This window comes from Quercus robur, chromosome 11, assembly GCF_932294415.1.
Source record: "Quercus robur chromosome 11, dhQueRobu3.1, whole genome shotgun sequence".
Lineage (NCBI taxonomy): Eukaryota > Viridiplantae > Streptophyta > Magnoliopsida > Fagales > Fagaceae > Quercus > Quercus robur.
The window spans coordinates 20903295-20923001 of NC_065544.1; the positions used below are offsets into that span (position 1 = coordinate 20903295).

The window sequence follows — 19707 nt, forward strand, 5'->3', positions numbered from 1 at the left end:
TTTTTTAATCCTAAAATTTAGTCATTTACTACACATCCATAACATAAGTAAATAAAACTTAAATTAGAAATTTTATGTGAAGAGATACATGTTAATTGTATACAAAATAAATCTCACGTTTTTCTCTTTTTTTTTTTCTTTTTCTTTTAATGTCGTCCATATTTTGGAAAAGAAAGACTTGTACAATAAAACTACAACTATAATTTCTCCATCCATATCCTTATATTTAGGTACTAGCATATCTGATTTTGAAAAAAAATAAAATGCTAAATTTTAGGGAAAAAAAATTAAAAGTCTAATATTTCATTCTTGTAAAGTCTCTCACGTTCTTGGTGTTGTTGATGTGGGTTTTTTTTTTTTTTTTTTTTTTTTTCAAATTTTATGTATGATAGTTATCATTTTTTGTCTATTCATAAAATGTAGTATTTTTAATCCTAAAATTTAGTCATTTACTACACATCCATAACATAAGTAAATAAAAGCTTAATTTGAAAATTTTATGGCAAAAGATACACGTTAATTGTATACAAAAGAAATATAGTTTCTATTACAAAAGAAATTTTTTTACAACAGTTTCTTAGATAACAACCACTTTATGTGAGGTTTAATACATATAATAATTCTTGTAAAGTCTCTCACCCGAACTTATCTAATATTCCATTCCAATGACTCCTCAATGCAATCCAAAAAGTTTGTGCGTACGTGAACCTGAGAGAGATAAAAGAATTAGGGTTAAACCAAGTATTTTTTTTTTTTAAAACTTTAATTAACCAACCAACGTTTGAAGGTATATGTTGTTAAAGATAATAGCTTAAGTTTGTTAGAGTTTGTGTTTGAAATATTTGAATTCAAATAGAAATAGAAAATTCTTCTCCCAAAAAAAAAAAAAAAAAGAATAAAGCAAACATTTGAATAAAATAGTAGTTATCCGAAAATGTTGGTAGTGATAATCATCAATACCACGTATGAGTCAATAATGTTAAACGTTTTTTTTTTTATGGTTATAATTGTTTTTAACAAAAAATTATCTACCACGTTTTTATTTTGAAAAAAAAAAAAAAACCCACTTTTGTAAAAGAAAAAAAAAAAAAAAAACTCTGGCTGACCCTTTTTTTTTCTATTTGTATATTATCATTGATTCATTATCATGGCTATGTAGAATGTGTATCTTTAGATATATCTAGAAGAAGAAGAAGATGAAAAGGAAGGAGGATATAACATGAAACTTAAATAAAATAAAATAAAAACTGGATAAGCAAAAGAAGTTAAAGAGAAGTTAAAATTTTTAAATTTGATAGTAAAGCAGTTTCTTAGGAGTAAAACATGGGAGTAGGAATTCAAACAATTTGTTAGGAGTAAAATGTGGGAGTGGAATTCAAACGTGTTAAGGCTTTTTTTTTTTTTTTTTTTTTTTTTTGAATTTGAAAAGAAAAAGGGTCGGCCATAGTTTTTTTTTTTTACAAAACGTAGGATTTTTTTTTTTTTTTTTATACAACGTGGCTTTTTTTTGTTTTTAGTCACCACCAACATTTCAAAATTAAATTTAAAAAAAAAAAGAAAAAAAAAAGTAAAGCAGTTTCTTAGGAGTAAAACATGGGAGAGTGGAATTCAAACAATTTGTTAGGAGTAAAATGTGGGAGTGGAATTCAAACGTGTTAAGGTTTTTTTTTTTTTTTTTTTTTTTTTTTTGAATTTGAAAAGAAAAAGGGTCGGCCATAGTTTTTTTTTTTTTACAAAACGTAGGATTTTTTTTTTTTAATACAACGTGGCTTTTTTTTTGTTTTTAGTCACCACCAACATTTCAAAATTAAATTAAAAAAAAAGAAAAAAGAAAAAAAGTAAAGCAGTTTCTTAGGAGTAAAACATGGGAGAGTGGAATTCAAACAATTTGTTAGGAGTAAAATGTGGGAGTGGAATTCAAACGTGTTAAGGGTTTTTTTTTTTTTTTTTTTAAAAGAAAAAGGGTCGGCCATAGTTTTTTTTTTTTACAAAACGTAGGATTTTTTTTTTTTTTTTTATACAACGTGGCTTTTTTTTGTTTTTAGTCACCACCAACATTTCAAAATTAAATTAAAAAAAAAAAAGAAAAAAAAAAAGTAAAGCAGTTTCTTAGGAGTAAAACATGGGAGAGTGGAATTCAAACAATTTGTTAGGAGTAAAATGTGGGAGTGGAATTTAAACGTGTTAAGGGTTTTTTTTTTTTTTTTTTTTGAATTTGAAAAGAAAAAGGGTCGGCCATAGTTTTTTTTTTTTACAAAACGTAGGATTTTTTTTTTTATACAACGTGGCTTTTTTTTGTTTTTAGTCACCACCAACATTTCAAAATTAAATTTAAAAAAAAAAAGAAAAAAAAAAAAAAAGAGTTAACGTGATTCATATATATATATATATAAAAAAAAAAAAAAAAAAAGTAGAACTCAAATTTAGTGCAAATGCAGTTGGAAATAGATAATTGTGGTTAACCTTTTGATAAAATGAAAAACCTTTTTTTTTTTAAAGAAATAATAAAATTAAAAACCTAATAAGAGAGTGATGGACATTGTTGACCTTTTTTTTTAAAAAAAAAACTCACTATCTATTCATGAGGTGATCATGGTTATAATTTCTTAAAATGTAAACAAAGGCTATTAAAAGAGGTAAGGGAAGTCATACTGTTTAACTGTTGGAGAATGATTTTGAATACTTCTTTTGTAGCATAAGACAACCCTGTTTTTGGATCACAATACCTACAACATGAAATGACAATTCATTAAGAAGTACAATGGTGGAGTATATGAAGGAACCATTTATTTCAAAATTACATTTTAAAATAAAGAAGAAGGGGGAAAAAAAAAAAGAGTTAACGTGATACATATAAGAAAAAAAAAAAAAGTAGAACTTAAAGAAAGTGAATCATAAACAAAAGAAAAGAAAACAAAGAGGAACTTGCAAAAGATAGAACCTGAAAATTTGTTGAAGCCTTTGACAGTAAATATCTTTAATATAAAGAAAAAGAGAAGATGATGTAGAGCTAAACTAAATGTCTTTAATTTGAAGAAGAATGAGAGAGAGAAAGTGAGATAGAAACTATAAAGCGTACGTGAGTTTGTGGTTTTAAAGTGTAGGAGATTTAATTTACATATCTATCCTCGGTGGTTGAAAACTTGTAAGTGGGTATGATGAGGGTATCTTAGGCATGAAAAATGTGGAATCCAAACAGGGGAAGCCCCTTAAATAGTAGTATAGAAGAATGAGAAATCCAAACAAGAAAAGTCTCTTAAATAATAGTATAGATATAGATAATATAAGGACACTATTATTCTCGTACCTAATCTCATGAAACTAGTTTCGATATGGTGCTCTTATGTATTAGACCTGTCAGAATTTGAAAATGGGCATGTGTCAAGTACATGTTACTGCATCTCTTCTCTATATATTAAAAGGATTTTAATTATGGTTTCAAAAAATATCAAAAATATCTTTAACCTAATTAGATAATCCTTATCCTTAAAAAATAAAAATAATATGGGGTTAAAATTGTAATTCAACAAAATTAAAAAAAAAAAAATCAGAGAAACTTTTTTCCTAAAAACTAACACACACTAAACTCAACAATTTACTTCATTTCAAATCTTAAATTTTAGTTTCTTAAAAATTTCTTCCTATATAACCTCACTAATAATAAATAAATTTAAATTGAAAAATTACATTAAACTCAAAATAAAATAAAAAAATGTCTTATCGCATGTGTAGAGCGCGTTTAATTAGGCTAGTGTATCTTGTCGGTCTAGTGCATAAAGTACTAAATCTAAATCTTACTCTAAATTCATAATTTGTTTATGATTGTGAGTTTGAACAAAAAGTAGTAGTGAGTCACATGTAAGTTGCTAATGGGCAGAAAAATATAGCACAAATTAGTAAATTGTGAAATTAAATTTTAGATTTTTTATAATAATCATTAGAGGAGAGGGGTTGTTTGGCAGTTTGGCAACTGACTATTTGTTAGAATTGCCGACCTCTCTATCATTTTTTATTCTGCTACAGTCTTGTTCGCACCATGTGTTTGTTACTGTATCTCTTCTCTATATATTAAGAGGATTTTAATTATAGTTTCAAAAAATGTTAAAAATATCCTTAACATAATTAGATAATCCTTATCCTTAAAATTTTTTTTAAAAAAATGGGGTTAAAATTGTAATTCAACAAAATTCAAAAAAAAAAAAAATCAAAGAAACTTTTTCCCTAAAAATTAACACACACTAAATTCAGCAATTTACTTCATTTCAAATATTAAATTTTAGTTTTTTAAAAATTTCTTCCTATATAACCTCACTAATAATAGATAAATTTAAATTGAAAAATTACATTACACTCAAAATAAAATAAAATAAGTGTCTTATCGCATGTGTAGAGCGTATTTAATTAGACTAGTATATCTTGTCGGTTCAGTGCATAAAGTACTATATCCAAATCTTACTCTAAATTCACAATTTGTTTATGATTGTGAGTATGAACAAAAAGTAGTAGTGAGTCACATGTAAGTTGCTACTGGGCAGAAAAATATCGTACAAATGAGTAAATTGCGAAATTAAATTTTAGATTTTTTTTATAATAATCATTAGAGGAGAGGGGTTGTTTGGCAGTTTGACAATCGACTATTTGTTAGAGTTACCGACCTCTCTATCATTTTTTATTCTGCTACAGTCTTGTTCGTCCGTGTGTTTAAATGTCTTGGGCTGTATGGCCCACCTAATTGACTTCATAATATAAGCCCAACTCGTGGATTTAAGATTTTGACGTTTTCTTTTTTACACTGACAAGTGAATGAATATAACAAAACATTTCCTATCATAAAAAATAAAAATGAAAAGGAAATGTTTTGTCATATTCATTCACTTGTCAGTGTAAAACCGAAAACGTCAAAAAAGAAAACGTCAAAATAAACTGCTCAAAAAAAGAAAAAACCAAATGATGACAAAAAATGATTTTTTTTTTCTTTTCCGGGCCGCAGTAGCTTGCATTCATTGGGTCGGATGGACCTAGATCTTAGGCCCAATTTTCGGATGGACCTAGCGATAAATTTCTTCTTAACTAAATTATAAATTACACCATCTAATTTTAAAAAATATTTAATTTAAATATTTATTTCAGTCACATAATTTCTACTTGTGATCAATGTAGTCGTTTTGTTACTATCCGTCCAAATCACACAATTAGATGCCAAAATGATGAAGTATTTACACGCTCAGGTTCGATTTCCGCTACCAGCAAGAGTTCGTTGGTGGGCATCATATCCCTAAGCGTGTGTGCTCTGTCCAGGGGTTTAATATAACCATAAACACCCCCATTTTATTTTCTCAAAAAAAAATGATGTAGTATTTACAACTTTTTAATATATTTTAAATTTAAAACAAATTAGTAAAAACTAATAAGAAATTTTTTACAAAAAAAAAAAAAAAAAAAAAAAACTTGAAGTGACTTTATTTAACAATAAAAGACTTTATTAATTGAGATAACTCCATTACAACAACTAATTTAGATACTTGCATGGGTCATAAAACTTGAAGTGAAGACAAATATTGTATAAAGAAATCATTGAAAACAAACCATTGTATCAGTAATTATTTTGACTACTATTTATTTGCAGTACTTTGGATGTATCAGGAAATCATAGCAAATCATAGCTGACAGTAGTTGTTCATTATTGCTCAATAACATACATAACTGTTCATTGTATTATTGTGATTTTTTTCTGTTTGTGTTCACTTTTGTAAGCCTAAAAGGCATTCATATCAGTTTTAAGGGTCATAATTGAAAAAACAACTTATCTGAGTCCTAAGTTCCCTTCCATTTCGAACACATATTTATCAAAACCTCCAAAATTATCATTGTAACATTTTGAAAATTTTAAATGAATATCAAAGTTTGAAGTACTATTCTAGTTTTCAAAAATCAAGTAAGATTTTTGTTTTCAAAAATAGATTCATTTTCAAGTTAATATATTGTATAGTAATTTTGTTATTGAAGCACACTTTCATCACATTCCATATATCTTCTCTTCATTCACCTAAAATTAAAAAATAATTTTTGATTTTTGATTGACTTTGTCCTATTTTGTCATATAAGCTTCTGATACCTGACACTTTTACATGTCATTATTCAACTTTTTTTGAGAAAAATGTCATGATTCAACTTAGTTTAACCTATAGTGATCATGGATTCTCTGAACTGAGATCTTAATACCAAGGAATGGATGTAGGAAATACCTTCTCATTTTAAGCCAAATAAATTGGTGAGAATTTTAGCCCACTCAATTCAACAAATATACATTTGAGAAGAATGCTACTTAATTGATTTGGGTCAACTTTTGATTTGGCATAAAAGCTGATTCGGATCAACTATAAAACAATATATGTATGTAAAGAGTCCACAAATAAAGTGATGTACACTGTTGTCGAAAGGGACGTGGTATTGAACTTATCTAAGGAAAAAAAAAAACAAAAGTAATGTGACAATTTTGTCATGTCACATATCAAACTATGCTTTATGCGTCTCACACACTATGCATGGAAGACACCACATATTTAGAAGGGGAAATATTCTTACACATTCGTTAATGTGACATAGTGTCCATAATTTCACACATATTTCCTATTTTTTCCTCACTTAACAGTTAACAAATGAAATGTGTGATGTGTACTGACGATGTACACTAACTAGACAATGCCCTACTTAAAAAATAAGATTTTGTAAAACGTTTCCTAGTTGTAGCATTACTCTACAACTGAAAAATGTTGGTTATATTACTGCAAAGCAAAGATACCAGGCAATTCCATTGAAGAGAAGTCTGTCACAAGCTCTCTACGTTAATAAAAAGTGTTACTCAAATTATTTTACTTTCTTAAAATTTGCTTTGTTATTTTATCTTAGAAAATATTTCAGAAAATAAAAAGTGTTACTCCAAGTTACTTTACTTTCTTAAAATTTGCTTTGTTACTTTAGAAAATATTTCAGAAACTAAGAACGATAGTGGAGTTGAAATATAACTTTATTACCTCTCCAGCTTTCTAATATACTTATCAACAACATATATAATAGTGGAAATTATTACTTCTACGGTTTTCTTAATAATGACACAAATGAAGTAACTATTGCTGGAGTAATCAATGAACTATAGTCCCTTGTTACTAGTACCATGCCTCCCCTTGCATACTGTAGCAAGCATTAATATGCAAAAGTTGACTACCCATAGGATAGGTGAATGATTTAGCATACTTTTACTCAATTTCAGGTTAAATATTGCTTGTCAAAAATTAAGTGTAGACATTTTATGAATATTCCAAAATTTTCCAAATTCCAAGTCCTCCAAGGTTTTCAAAATCTAAATAAAAAAAGGATTTGGACAAGGCATTATCCCTCTATTCTTCTCAACCTTTTTTTTTTTTTCCTCTCTATTCTTCTCAACAATTTACATTAGTTGGACATCAATTAAGCAGTCCCATTAAATTATTCTAACAATCTCTTCCTCTCTTTTTATTTTATTTATGAATAAGCAGATTTATTCAATTAAAAAGAGGGTATAGACTACCCAAATTAACAAAGAAGATCAAAGGAAGGTTGAGCCTTTTTTTTTTTTTGGTCAATGGAAGGTTGAGCCTTAATACAATGACAAGTGTCTTACAAAAAAAAAAAAAAGGGACAGGTAAGGAGTGAAGCTGCCTACCAATCACCTCTCCAATAACCAGCAAAATTTGGAGCTTTGTGGACTTGTACAACCTATATGGATAATAATTATGTGATACATACTCTCAACAATGCAAGCTACTATCCATCCTAGCCTATATTATACAATCAAGGCCCTTACAATTTTTATAAAAATTAATGAAACAAGCCCATGATAGTCACAAAAGTAAATCCAATCAATTTTCTTCCCATCACCGAGCTTGTTTCAAAGTGAAAGGCATGCAGCAATGATAGCAGAGTGTTGGGACATATTCTTTTCTAATTTGTTTATCATTGCTACAGCCGTTTTAACCGATAGCTTCCATGCCTAGGAAGACGTGGTTATTCTCCACAAATTTCACCAGCTGCTCAATTGTTTCTGGATTTTAGAATTATGAGAGGACCTACCACCCTTGTCTTTGTAGGTATTTCTAGAGGCAAGATTCTTTCGTCCTCCACGCACTGATGCTATGACACGGCGATTTTGATTTCTCAAACGCTTTGTCAATTCAGCGTCTTTACTAATCATGGTCTCATTATCTTCCTCCTGGAAAAACAAACATTAAATTGGCATTGCATTCCAACAATAGCTTTTAAAAAATAACAAAGATGTTTGAAACATCTCAAACAACATAGCAGCTCTAGCCAATGAGCTCTAGTTAAAATGACAACTCCCGTTGTAAAAGCAATATGAAGGTTGAGGATGTGGGTTTTGGACCCACCGGCATATTAAATTGCCAATAAAAAAATGTAACAACTCCTAGCTTTTTCCCCTTATATTATTAATAATAATGTTTTTTTTCTCATACCAGTTTTCTTAGTTGGAACTACGATTTATATATCAGTTTCCCTAGATCAACGGAAGAGGATGAGCAACGCACAGGCTTCTAAAGCATTTTTCCTTTAATCAAATAGTTTTCTTAGGACTGAGAGTATGAGCTAGTGTATTGGAACTCAAAAGATTGAAGATGAAAGGAGGAAAATTGGCAGTGAGCAGTAAAATTCTATTTTAAGCATATGACATCAAACACACATTATGAGAACCTAAACTCTTTACTAAAGATAAAAAATTGAAGTCATGAACAAAATCCAGGATTTTAAAAAAAGCAATAAGAGATCATGAAATGATAAGTATACCTCATCACTTGCATCTTGAGTTTCAGGTCCATTGGTTAGACCTGCTTCAGTTTTTTGTTCATTTTCCTCTACTCTGCCTTCCGCATCACAATTTAATGTCGGCTGAAATTTATTTCACATAAGAAATTAAAATATTCAATGAGGATAATCTAGAAGAAAACGATACAGAAGAGAGAGATTATAGGTTCAAAAAATAAAAATAAAAAACAAGAAAATATGTGGTGCAGAATTTGATGTTGAAACATTGAAAAATACACTACCGCCCTGAAACAATCCCAAACCATGCAAGGTATTAAATCAGGCTTTATTTGGCCATTCAAACGGCTACTTCCAAATTCAAAGATTTAAATACCTTAGTCATTGATTATTTTGCAAGCGCAACAAATGTCTTGTGCAAATGGCAACGCATTAATTTCCATTATTCCTACAGAATATTTCTATGATTTCTAAGTAATAAAAAGACCATAAATCTCCCTATTTATGCATTTCAAAGAATAATATAGTAGACTTCTATGTGGAAACTGGAAAGTATTACATTGGTATACATTAATATAAAAAATTGAAACTCATCTACAATAGCAATTGAACAATATAATCTATAAAATCGCAAAATAAAGACTAAGCTCTATGGATACTACAAATGAGTTGACTTTTTAACAGTAGTATACAATTTAAAAAATTATCGGCAAAACATATTCACATGTTTCGACTCAAGAACTGGGTTTCGCTAGGCTATCCATCTTTCATTGTTTTGCAAGATCTTCCAAAACATCACCAAATTTTAAACCATGTATCCATGCCCAAATTTGATAAACAGAACACATAGCTGACCAGATGCTTATTCTCTTGCTCTAAACAGAAACCAGCAAGTTGCCCAAGTCATATTAGAGTATACAGGTTAAGATTAAATTAGATCAAATCAGTACGGTATTTTTCTGGGCAAGTGCATAGATTAACAACCCAAAGGGGTTGTTCTAGTGGTTCCCAAGGCCTCACGAGATCCTGGTCCAAAACTCCTAACCAACATCTTGGGATCACCCCAGGGATTCCTCCCTATAATTACCTAGTGGGTGTTTGATGAGGGGCCAACACCCTCCTCCTTTTTTGAATGAGCAGAATACTAATTTTATTAAATAAAAAATCAATTTAGTCAAAAAAGGATAAGGTTCACATACACAGGATTTAGATTGAACCACTTAAAAAATTACAATCTCACATTAGAATACTCTAAGTCAAGAAAAAATAATGTGGGGAGTGCTACCCAGGGCAGAATTCCAATCATACAATGTCCTCAGCAAAGACTGATGACATGATTAGGATGCTCAATTCTGTCAAATGTTCTACTATTTATCTAGCACCAAATTGCCCACATTTTATTTTTATAAATTTAATAACCCACCTTTCTTCCCAAGCCCAAACATCTTAATTCTACAAGTTATAATTCAAATGTTCACAGCTCAATCAGTAAATATTATCCCATAAATCCCATAAAAGAAGTGAGTTTAGTTTTTTCCTGTGCAAAGGTTGATGCAATTGCCAATTAGCATTAACAGTGCTTTTCTCACCAAGCAAAACTTCACACATATAAGCATCCTCATCCCATCTATTAGATCTTTCCTTAAGGCCTCAGCCATGGACAAATTTGTGAGATAGATTGCACAAACTGCTCCATTAGAGTGAACGCTTATGAATAATATACATGCTCTAATTGTCCAAAAATATTTACCTGCTCTACCAAATGCAGAGAATCAACACCACTTATGTCTGATTCATTTAACTCAGACGCAAGTCCACCATCTTCATTTTCTTCATCACCCGAATTTGCATCCTTCTCAACCCCTCCTTCAATGAACTGCATACAATATCAATTATTCAATTGATATGATTTTCAAACATATTTCATAATAAGCGAAGTGCAAGCCATGCCAAGAAATAGCCCTACAAACTCATAGAAAGCCTACCATGCATACTTTTTTTGATAGATAAGAATAGTATTACTATTAAAAATAATAATAATAATAATAAAAACCTTCATGAGCAATATGAAGAAGTCTAAAGAATTACAAAGAAAATCATGTACAAAAGGGACAAGATTCTAAAAACATTGAAATAGAAACACAATGTGTAAAACCCCATGCTTGGGACCAAGCAAATAAAGAACTAGATAAAGTTACTAGCAACAGGATCCACATACACTCCACAACTTCAAATGTACATCGGTTACATAGCTTCCAAATAGTCCACTTCGAACACAAAATAACCATATTCCAAATAGTGGAGGTATACTTACCCACCCAATTCCTACAACCAAACATGACATACATCACCTTCCCTAGTAGCACCCAATGGATACCAAAGCACCTAAAAACAAAACTCACCAAATTATAAGCAACCGTGCAATGAATCAAAAGGTGGTGCACCGTCTCTCCACAAAACTGTTACATACAACACCATTCTTCTAATGTATAGCCTCTCTTAATGAGGTTATCACAAGAATATTCCCCAATGCCGCCGTCCACACAAAAATGGAGACCCATTGTGGGGCTTTCACACCCCAAATTTCTTTCCAAGGGAAGGAAAGGACATTGGAGCCCCTTTTAGAGCTTACCACATGCACATTTAAGAAACAGTGCAACAAGAAAAGAATATCCAAAAAAGTAAAACTTTGGAATTCCTTTCTGGCTACACGCTCCACAAGCAAAGCATCTACACTCTTTACGATAAACTAAACATAACTCAAACCAACAATTACGCAGAAAGAACACAAAAGTTATATATGATGAATCTGGATCTGTATTGGTTACAAACGAACTGACAAACATATAGAAGGTGTGCCTGATGCATATTGATTCGATAGATTGGTCACTTAGCCTACGATTGTGTCATTATACTAGTTGATTGGACCACTACAGAGGTTCAGCTGTGGTAACAGAATGGAGAGAGAGATAACCTGAACTAACAGAAGATACATGGAAGATTAAAGATTTGTGCTCAAAAATGCCCAAGATGTGACCATTTATATCAACTTTTATAAGTAGTTATTTTCATCAATTTGGTTTACTTTTTTGAAGTAGGATGAATGAAAAGATTATTACTAATATACAAAGTAGGTTGATGGCATGGAGAAGTACTTCCATAGTGTGATTGACACATGGCCCCATCAAATTAGAGTGATTGGTCTAAAGATTAGAAATTAAAAGGACATCTTCATTCAATGAGTGTCAATTAAATGACAACACAAAAATGAGTGATGGACAAGACAAGGATTAAATTAAAAAAAGCATGGAACTATTAAAAGAGTTGAAACCAAAGCAGGAAAAGTGGACAGACAAATTTGTGGTTATAATACAAATAATATCAGTATGATAGTAATAGTAACAAACCAGAAAAGCAGACAATCACCTGACAATTCCCTTACCGGCTTCTAAATGAAATGGAATTTATGATTTGAGACAACATACATATATTTTCAACAATCACTAAGGTCAGAAACCCAGCCAAAGAAAACTACAGGACAAGAAAAAATTGAATTTAAAAGCACCACCCCATGAACCATTCACATGAAACTTGCCTCCAAGACATTCATCTTCATGATCTATACCGATCATCTTCAATATTTAGAGGATTCCACCAGAGGATTTTTAGAGACAAAGACTGAAACAAGTTGAGCAAAAAGGGCAAAACAAAAGCAAAAGTGACTGCTAAAGCTTAATCTAACTGTTGCAAATGGATGCAATCCAGTGCATATTTTGGTGCAGAAAGGGTCCATTCCAAGTCTATGGATTAATGCTCAAATTGGCTTAATTCCAAGTCCATACCTTCTCAATGTCTTCTTGATCCTTTCTAGTAAACCCACTGGCTGCTAGGTCCTTGTCTAGAAAACCAGAACCTTTTGCAATTGAAGAAAAGCAAGGCCTGCCACTTTCATCCATGTCTACCTCTGCATCATCAATATCGTCTGGGATTTCTTGAAATGACAGATTGAACCTGCAAGACAAAGAAAGAGATTGACCATGCATACAAAAAATTAAGAAAAATGATTTTTATGAAAGCCATTAGCATAAAAACCTAAGCTTGAAGCCAGTTTGCATATATAAAATGTACAATGAAGTGTTGAACCCAAACATAAAATCATTTAGCTATTTAGAACTCTTTACTCTCATTCAGCTCTATGAAGAGTTCTATGATTAACTTGTGTCATAGAGTTTCTCTTTTTAATAAGGAAGAAAAATTTTATTATAAAAAAACTACTTCACGTGAAAAATCAAAAAGCAGCCAAGAAGTACAAAGAAGAGTAAAACAACATGCTCAAACTCCAAGCCCTCAACCATAGGTCTACACTCCTGTGTCTCCTGATACAATTTCTGATAAAAACATACTACTTGGTCAACCACCTCTGATATTCCCCATATAGCAACCCATCCACCTCCAAAATAAGTATTGCTTGGATTTTCAACCAGTTACAGAATAGGTATTGCTTGGATTTTCCACAGATATTCTTTGTTTGTTTGTTTGTTTGTTTTATTGATAAACTACACACATGGGATAGGTCTTGAACCCATTATATCACCCTTAACCTTGCTTTTACAAGGGGAGACACCATGTGAGGCAAACCTCATTGGTTACAAAGAAACACTTCTTTAATCAGCAGTTGAATTTCTTTTACCTTGCAGATAAGGAACTACTATGACTGAGTTACCATTTTGCCCTTCTTTAGTATTTCTGGACAGAGTGGAATCACACGTTTTAATGGTATAAAGACTAAAAAAATCCTACACCATATATCCGATTACATGCTTTAATTTAAACATAAATCAAAATTTACTTATACAATGTTTCCCTAACACCAGTTGTCCACAATGTTTTCCTAATTATATTCCATGATTTACAAACTTTTCTCAGCCCTAAAACTAACCCCATATTGATTGATGCACAACTCCTGTAAAACCAGGAGTTGTTGACAGGTAACCACCCAAGGGAAAGGGGCACAGGTTTTTGCTCTCAATAAAACTTCTATTACCTATCAAAAAATAAATAAATAAATAAATAACTCAACCTAATAATCAATTCAAAAATCCCGTGAATTATCAATAAGATAAAATACATTGTATATAATGCACAAAGCTCGCACTTCTGTGGGGTCTGGTAGAGGTGATTGGTAGGAGCCGATATCTGGTGTAACAGGCATATACAGCGCCCCCTCACAAACGGGTGGGTCCCATGCTTGCAGGGTCCACCACCATGTTGGGAAGGGGGAGAATTATATATGCCCGTTACACTTGATAATATCTCAATTGGTACACAGCCTTACCCCCCAATTTTTTTTTGGGAAAGGCTGATTCCCAAGAACTATCAATTAGATGGTGACAAAAAATCCATCGGACTTGTCTCAAGAAGATAACTAGAATAGATCTTAAGAATTTGAGTCACAGATATTATAACTCAGACAATTAAAAAAAATACCCAATAATCTAAAATGGAGCCAATGCATCCAAGAATTGCACCAGAACACTTACTGACCTCTTGCGAAAAAACTTAAAGACGCATTCAACATCACGATCGAAATACCTGAAAAATGTGAACATATTAAGAGATGAGAGTAATATTTCCAGCAAAAAATTCACATATATCAAATGTAGCAATTTGCTATTAGAAAAAACAGTGATCAGAAATAAACGAATGAAATGATAACTGATACTGCATTGGAAGAAGCAATTTTTCTTACATTTGTGCATTACGATGGTCTACAGATACCATCTGTGGAAAATCAATCATGGTAACCTTCTCATCATCATCAATCTACAAAGCACAAAAATTGAAAAATAATTAGTTCACTAATGAACTGAATGCGGAAGCTGATAAAAAGAATTTGGATATAAACCAACGAGTCAATCCAATGAATGCAATAATAACCAGTACATATGTGTTGAGAAATAAGACAAGAAAATGGCAAACCACTTGTTAGGTTCCTAATTATACAGCTCTAAAGATGCAAAGAAATGGTATTGCAGAGTGCCTTAATTGCATACCATAATATTGAATTCATTGAAGTCACAGTGAATGAGACCATGTTCTGCCAAACGAATAACAAGACCAATGATCCTTTCAAAAACCATCTCTGGATTTTGCAATTGCTTAACCTGTACACTGCATCAGATAGAAATGATTGATAAGATGCAATCTCCCATTGCTCAATGGAGTGACACTGTTGTTTAACTTTGGAAAATAATTCCAAAACAATAGGAAAAAACAAGGAGCCAAAGGAAAGAAGAGAGAAAGGGAGGACATGTAGGACAAGGAGGAATCCATTGTAACATTACTATAAGAATCAGATTCTGAGGTTAAAGCACTTTTGATATTTGATCACGATAACTTTCATAGTAATTTTCAGATAATAATTGTTGACAAATGCCATGTCACTGAATTTTCAACCGACACTTGTCAAGATTTCTATCACATGGAAAAAGGAGGAAAATAGCTATATTGACAAAACATAAAAGAGTACACGAATTTTTTTTTTTTTTTTAACTAAAAGAGTACATGAAATTGAAAGCACAACTTTATAATTAATATAACTTATGTCAAATGGCTTACATAAAATAATTTATTTGAGGGGATTGCAGGATATATTCCTCATGTCTGCATATGTGAAATGAGCTGCATGATGCAGGTTATGGAGAATGCTTTACAACTAGTAAGAGAGAACCGTGGTTATGTACTGTTTGGAAGGAAATCTCCTATATTTTTAGGACATGTCTTCTATTTAAATTTGGTGTATCCTGCTCGTATATATATATAAAGTTGGTACATTACACACATGCAATGGGTTTTGAACCCACAATCTCACCCTCCACCATTTTTGTCAGAGAAGAAAGTGTCAATAAAACTAGAACTCATTGGATGTGCAACACTAGTTTAGACACCTATAAAAGAATTTACCTATTTTTAAACCTAAAAATATAAAGAAACCTATAAGTTGTTACATTTTAATAAATAAATAAAAAATTGACTGTTTTTCTATACATGGTTCTTCAACATGTAATTAAACATAAAATAATTTTAGATTCACAATGGACTGGGTTTTCATATTCATCAAAGTAGTAAAGAAATTTCCATCTGAAGGTTAAATTAGAAGGAAAATAAACATGTATTACAAATTGAGATATGAGTTTCAAAGTAAAATGAATTAGAAACACTTACAGAGGGAAACCTTGGACAAGTGACATGATCACGCAATGCCTATTACAGTCCACAGCATTTGGAACAGGAAAACTGTGTTCTTCCAAAGCCTGATTAAGCATAGCACAAGTGCGAAACCAACATCAATAGGCATGACAATCATCTAATTAAAAAGGTAAAGCACACAAATGGCTAAATTATGACAGTGAAGAACCTTCATAAAAGCAAATTCTTTGACTGCAGCGAGCCGGGACAAATACAGCCAATTGAAACTGCTACGATGCCTCAAGTAATCTCGCTTAGATTTGACAGCCCTAAAAGAAACTCTTCCAAGTCTGTGTAGTTTCATGGCTAGGACTGTACCATCTTCCGTGGCAACCTCAAAGATATCTTAAAGAAAGAAAAAAAAAATGCAACAATTAATCAAGTAATATACTGCTAATAAACTAGAAGAGGTTTTGCCTAGCAAGATAAGAAAAAAAATACCAGACTCTTTTCCAACCCCAATTTGACGTCCAACAGACACAAACACTCCGCGATTAACCAGTGTTTTAATAGCAAGAAAATCATAACCAAGGTAGGTGAGCCGAAACCCATCATCTAGCAGCAGATAAGAACAGATAATAAGACAGGATAGCAAAACAAAAATTGGGTCCACCTATGTTACACAATTCAAGCTAAAAGCAGCACACAAACTCACATTTGGAAGAGTCATGGTGCAAGAGCTTATGCTTGAGCAAATTCTTCAAAACTTTGTAAGTGCCGCCATGCCTGCATGTAGGGAAGAGACAATACAAATATAAAATATTAGCCCATTGATTGTGAATTTAAGAATCCAATTGAGAAGGAAAAAGACAATATTCGTAAGAAGAAAAAAGAAGGAAAGGCGTACTTGAGAGAGGCAATGCGGTCAACAAGTTCTGAAGGTACAATTTCATGCTGAAAGTAAAGGATAATTTTTACCCGATTAAATAATGGAAAGGAAAGCCAAAACAAAACATACAATAACTAAAAAATAATAAAGAGAGAGAGAGAGAGAAACAGACATTGCGCATCCCCATTTCAACAGCAGTAAGAACCCTAAAATCATCTTTGGAGAGATATCTCAAGGCGTCCACGTTCAGCTTCATTGCTCCCTCACTCTGATGACTGATGATGATGATGGCGTCGCGTCGGCGTCTGGGCTCAGTGACTCACTATCTCTCTGTCTCGCCTCTCTGTCTCTCTGTTTCCTTTCTTTTTCTTTTCTTTTTTTCCTTCGTCTTTCACTTTCTCCGTTAGGTTTACCGCTGAGTTTTCTTTCTTTTTTTTCTTTTTGATTTACATGGGTCATGGGCTCTTGCCTCCTGGGCTGGCAGGCTGGGCTTGGAATTCATGATTTTTGGAAGGGGGCCCAAGCTTATAGCAGGTTAAATTTTTTGGGCCCCTTAGCAAAAAACTAAGGCCCCCACCTGGGTCCGTCCCTATGTATGGCCTGCTGCTACCAAATGCTTATATCAGCCACAGAATACCTATTTACCAATTCAATTGTTCTAAACTATTTAGAGCATCCACAGTAGTGGAGCTAAAAATTTAGTTTTTTAACTCCACTAAAAGTTACTTTATCTATTATACCTACACACATACCGTAGCAGTGGATCTATTTTAGCTATCAATGCAATAAAATAATATAAACATCGCAATAAAATAATATAAATATCACAATAAAATAATATAACTACTACAATAAAATAATATATCCCACTAACCAAAAAATACATACACAGTACCAACCACCTCTATCATCAGCCACAACCACCACCACTGGCCACAACCACCACTCTACTTTGGCAACCACAACACAACATAGAGAAAAAAAAAAAAAAAAAAAAAAAAAAAAAAACAACCACAATCACAATCACAACCCCATCGCCATCGGTCATCACAACCAAAATCCACAAACCCACTATCAAAACCATCCACCACCACTACCATAGCCAAAATCAACTACCACCACCACAACCACCAAACCCATATGAAAATACATTAAAAAAAAAAAAAAAAAAAAAAAACCAAACAAATAAACTCAATTGCAGCAAAGAGAATATAGAGATGGCGTGGGTCTGATTGGAGGACTGGGAGAAGGCGTGGATCGGCAGAGTGGGGAAGACTGGGTGGCGTGGGTCTGATCGAAGGACTGGGCGGAGGCATGGGTCGGAGGTGTGGTTCGGCAGCTTGGGGCTTGGGTCGGTGACGTTGAGGCCGGCGGAGGGGCACGGACTGGGCGATGGGGCTTGGCGTGGGTTAGCGAGCTGGGTCGGCAGAATAGGTCGGCGGTGAAGGAGCTGGTTGGCGAGTTAAGGGATGAGGGAGATGAGGGAGGCCGGCGAGCTAGAGAGAAAAAAAAATTTGAGGAAGAAAGAAGAAAGAAGAGAAGCCGGAGAGAGAGAGAGAGAGAAAAGGAAAGGATTATTTTAATGAGAAAGGAGAGAGAAATGTAATAATAATAATAATAATTTTTTTTTAGCTTTGAGCTACAGTGCACATCTAAAAATAGATGTGCACTGTAGCTGAGGAGCTAAATCTTTTAGATTTAGCTCTAGTACTGCGTAATGGTTTTTTTGGTGTTTGAGAGCTAAAAAATACCATTATACGTATATAGCACCACTGCTGTGAGTGCTCTAAAATAGTTTAAAATGAACCTATTCAATTTACAAAAAGCCCACCCAAGCCTAACTATAGTTATAGGCACCTGCTCTACTCTGTTAAATGCACAAAAAAGTATACTCCCTTCGAATCAGAGAAACAATTGCAGCCAGCCAAATGGGCTTTATAATTATGTCAAGAGAATTTTACAACTTTCAAAAGCCAATTAATAATTTATTAAAGACTTGATTTTTTTGGAAAGTTGTTTCGTTCCATCATCGAAACATATAGCCGTAGGGAGACTTTTGAATTGTGGGTAACATAAGGAGCTCAACCCCACATATCTTATTCGACGACAATTGAACAAACTAAACACCAATTGGTTAATAATAATTGAAATTGAACCACATGTCTAGTGCAGTAATACCAAATAAACATTCCTGGAAATCTAATTGGACAAAAAATTAGACATTGGACAAAAACTAGAAAACATGTAAATCTAATTTAAGAAAAATTCTGAGGGAACAGAAATCAAAGGCTCACTTTTAAACTTTATTAGTTAAAGAGAACCAAAAAATTATTGTAAATTAATCATACAAACACCAAAAAAAATGAAATACTACAAAAACAAAATTCAGAAGAACTTGTAGAGAACGAGAATTTTTATTTTAATGAAAATGATTATTAAAAAATAAAAACAGACTTACAGTTCTCGTCTAGGAAAGCAGCGGTAGTTCAGGGACAAAGTGTGCACCGAGAATAATTTTTTTTAAAAAAAAAAAAAAAAAGTGTGGAAGAGAAGAATACTTTTCGTGCTCGTCAGCTCGCATTCGTGTTTGCGTTTGGGTACATGCGGCGTGCTATTTTTGATGAAAAAAAAAAAGGGATAATTACACTTTACCCCCTGTAGTTTGCCTCTAATTTGATGTGCCTACCCGTGGTTTAAATTTTGACACTTTACCCACCTGTGATTCTCACCGTTACTGTGCCGTAACCCACCTCTCCCTCACCGTTACTCTAACACAGAAATATGTAAAAAAAGCAGAAGCTCCACAGATAAAAAAT

At 32.4% G+C, this 19707-nt stretch overlaps 1 protein-coding gene and 1 long non-coding RNA gene across 2 annotated transcripts; both read right to left on the reverse strand.

Annotated features, from left to right (window-relative positions):
• Positions 1–520: 520 nt before the first annotated feature.
• Positions 521–2706, reverse strand: LOC126706805 (uncharacterized). The gene is made up of 2 exons (XR_007648713.1): positions 2653–2706; positions 521–708 (listed from the first exon to the last, which is right to left on the reverse strand). It is a non-coding gene; the product is annotated as an uncharacterized LOC126706805 (long non-coding RNA).
• A 5011-nt stretch (positions 2707–7717) lies between these two features.
• On the reverse strand, positions 7718–17300 carry LOC126705849 (uncharacterized). Its single transcript, XM_050405069.1, has 13 exons — positions 17064–17300; positions 16910–16956; positions 16718–16788; positions 16504–16617; positions 16232–16407; positions 16039–16127; positions 14868–14985; positions 14564–14637; positions 14359–14406; positions 12657–12825; positions 10565–10690; positions 8839–8940; positions 7718–8248 (listed from the first exon to the last, which is right to left on the reverse strand). The coding sequence occupies exons 1-13, from the start codon at positions 17145–17147 to the stop codon at positions 8060–8062; spliced, it is 1407 nt and encodes a 468-aa protein (XP_050261026.1). The 5' UTR covers positions 17148–17300; the 3' UTR covers positions 7718–8059.
• Between the last annotated feature and the right edge of the window lie 2407 nt (positions 17301–19707).

What these genes read in the sequence shown, in the direction of transcription:
- LOC126705849 (XM_050405069.1), bottom strand. Translation starts at nt 17,147, where the DNA reads ATGAAGCTGAACGTGGACGCCTTGAGATATCTCTCCAAAGATGATTTT. An exon ending in GACCGCATTGCCTCTCTCAA is followed by an intron (nt 16,789 to 16,909) that starts GTACGCCTTTCC and finishes CCCTACATGCAG; the next exon opens with GCATGGCGGCACTTACAAAG. An exon ending in TCAATGAATTCAATATTATG is followed by an intron (nt 14,638 to 14,867) that starts GTATGCAATTAA and finishes TGTGCTTTGTAG; the next exon opens with ATTGATGATGATGAGAAGGT.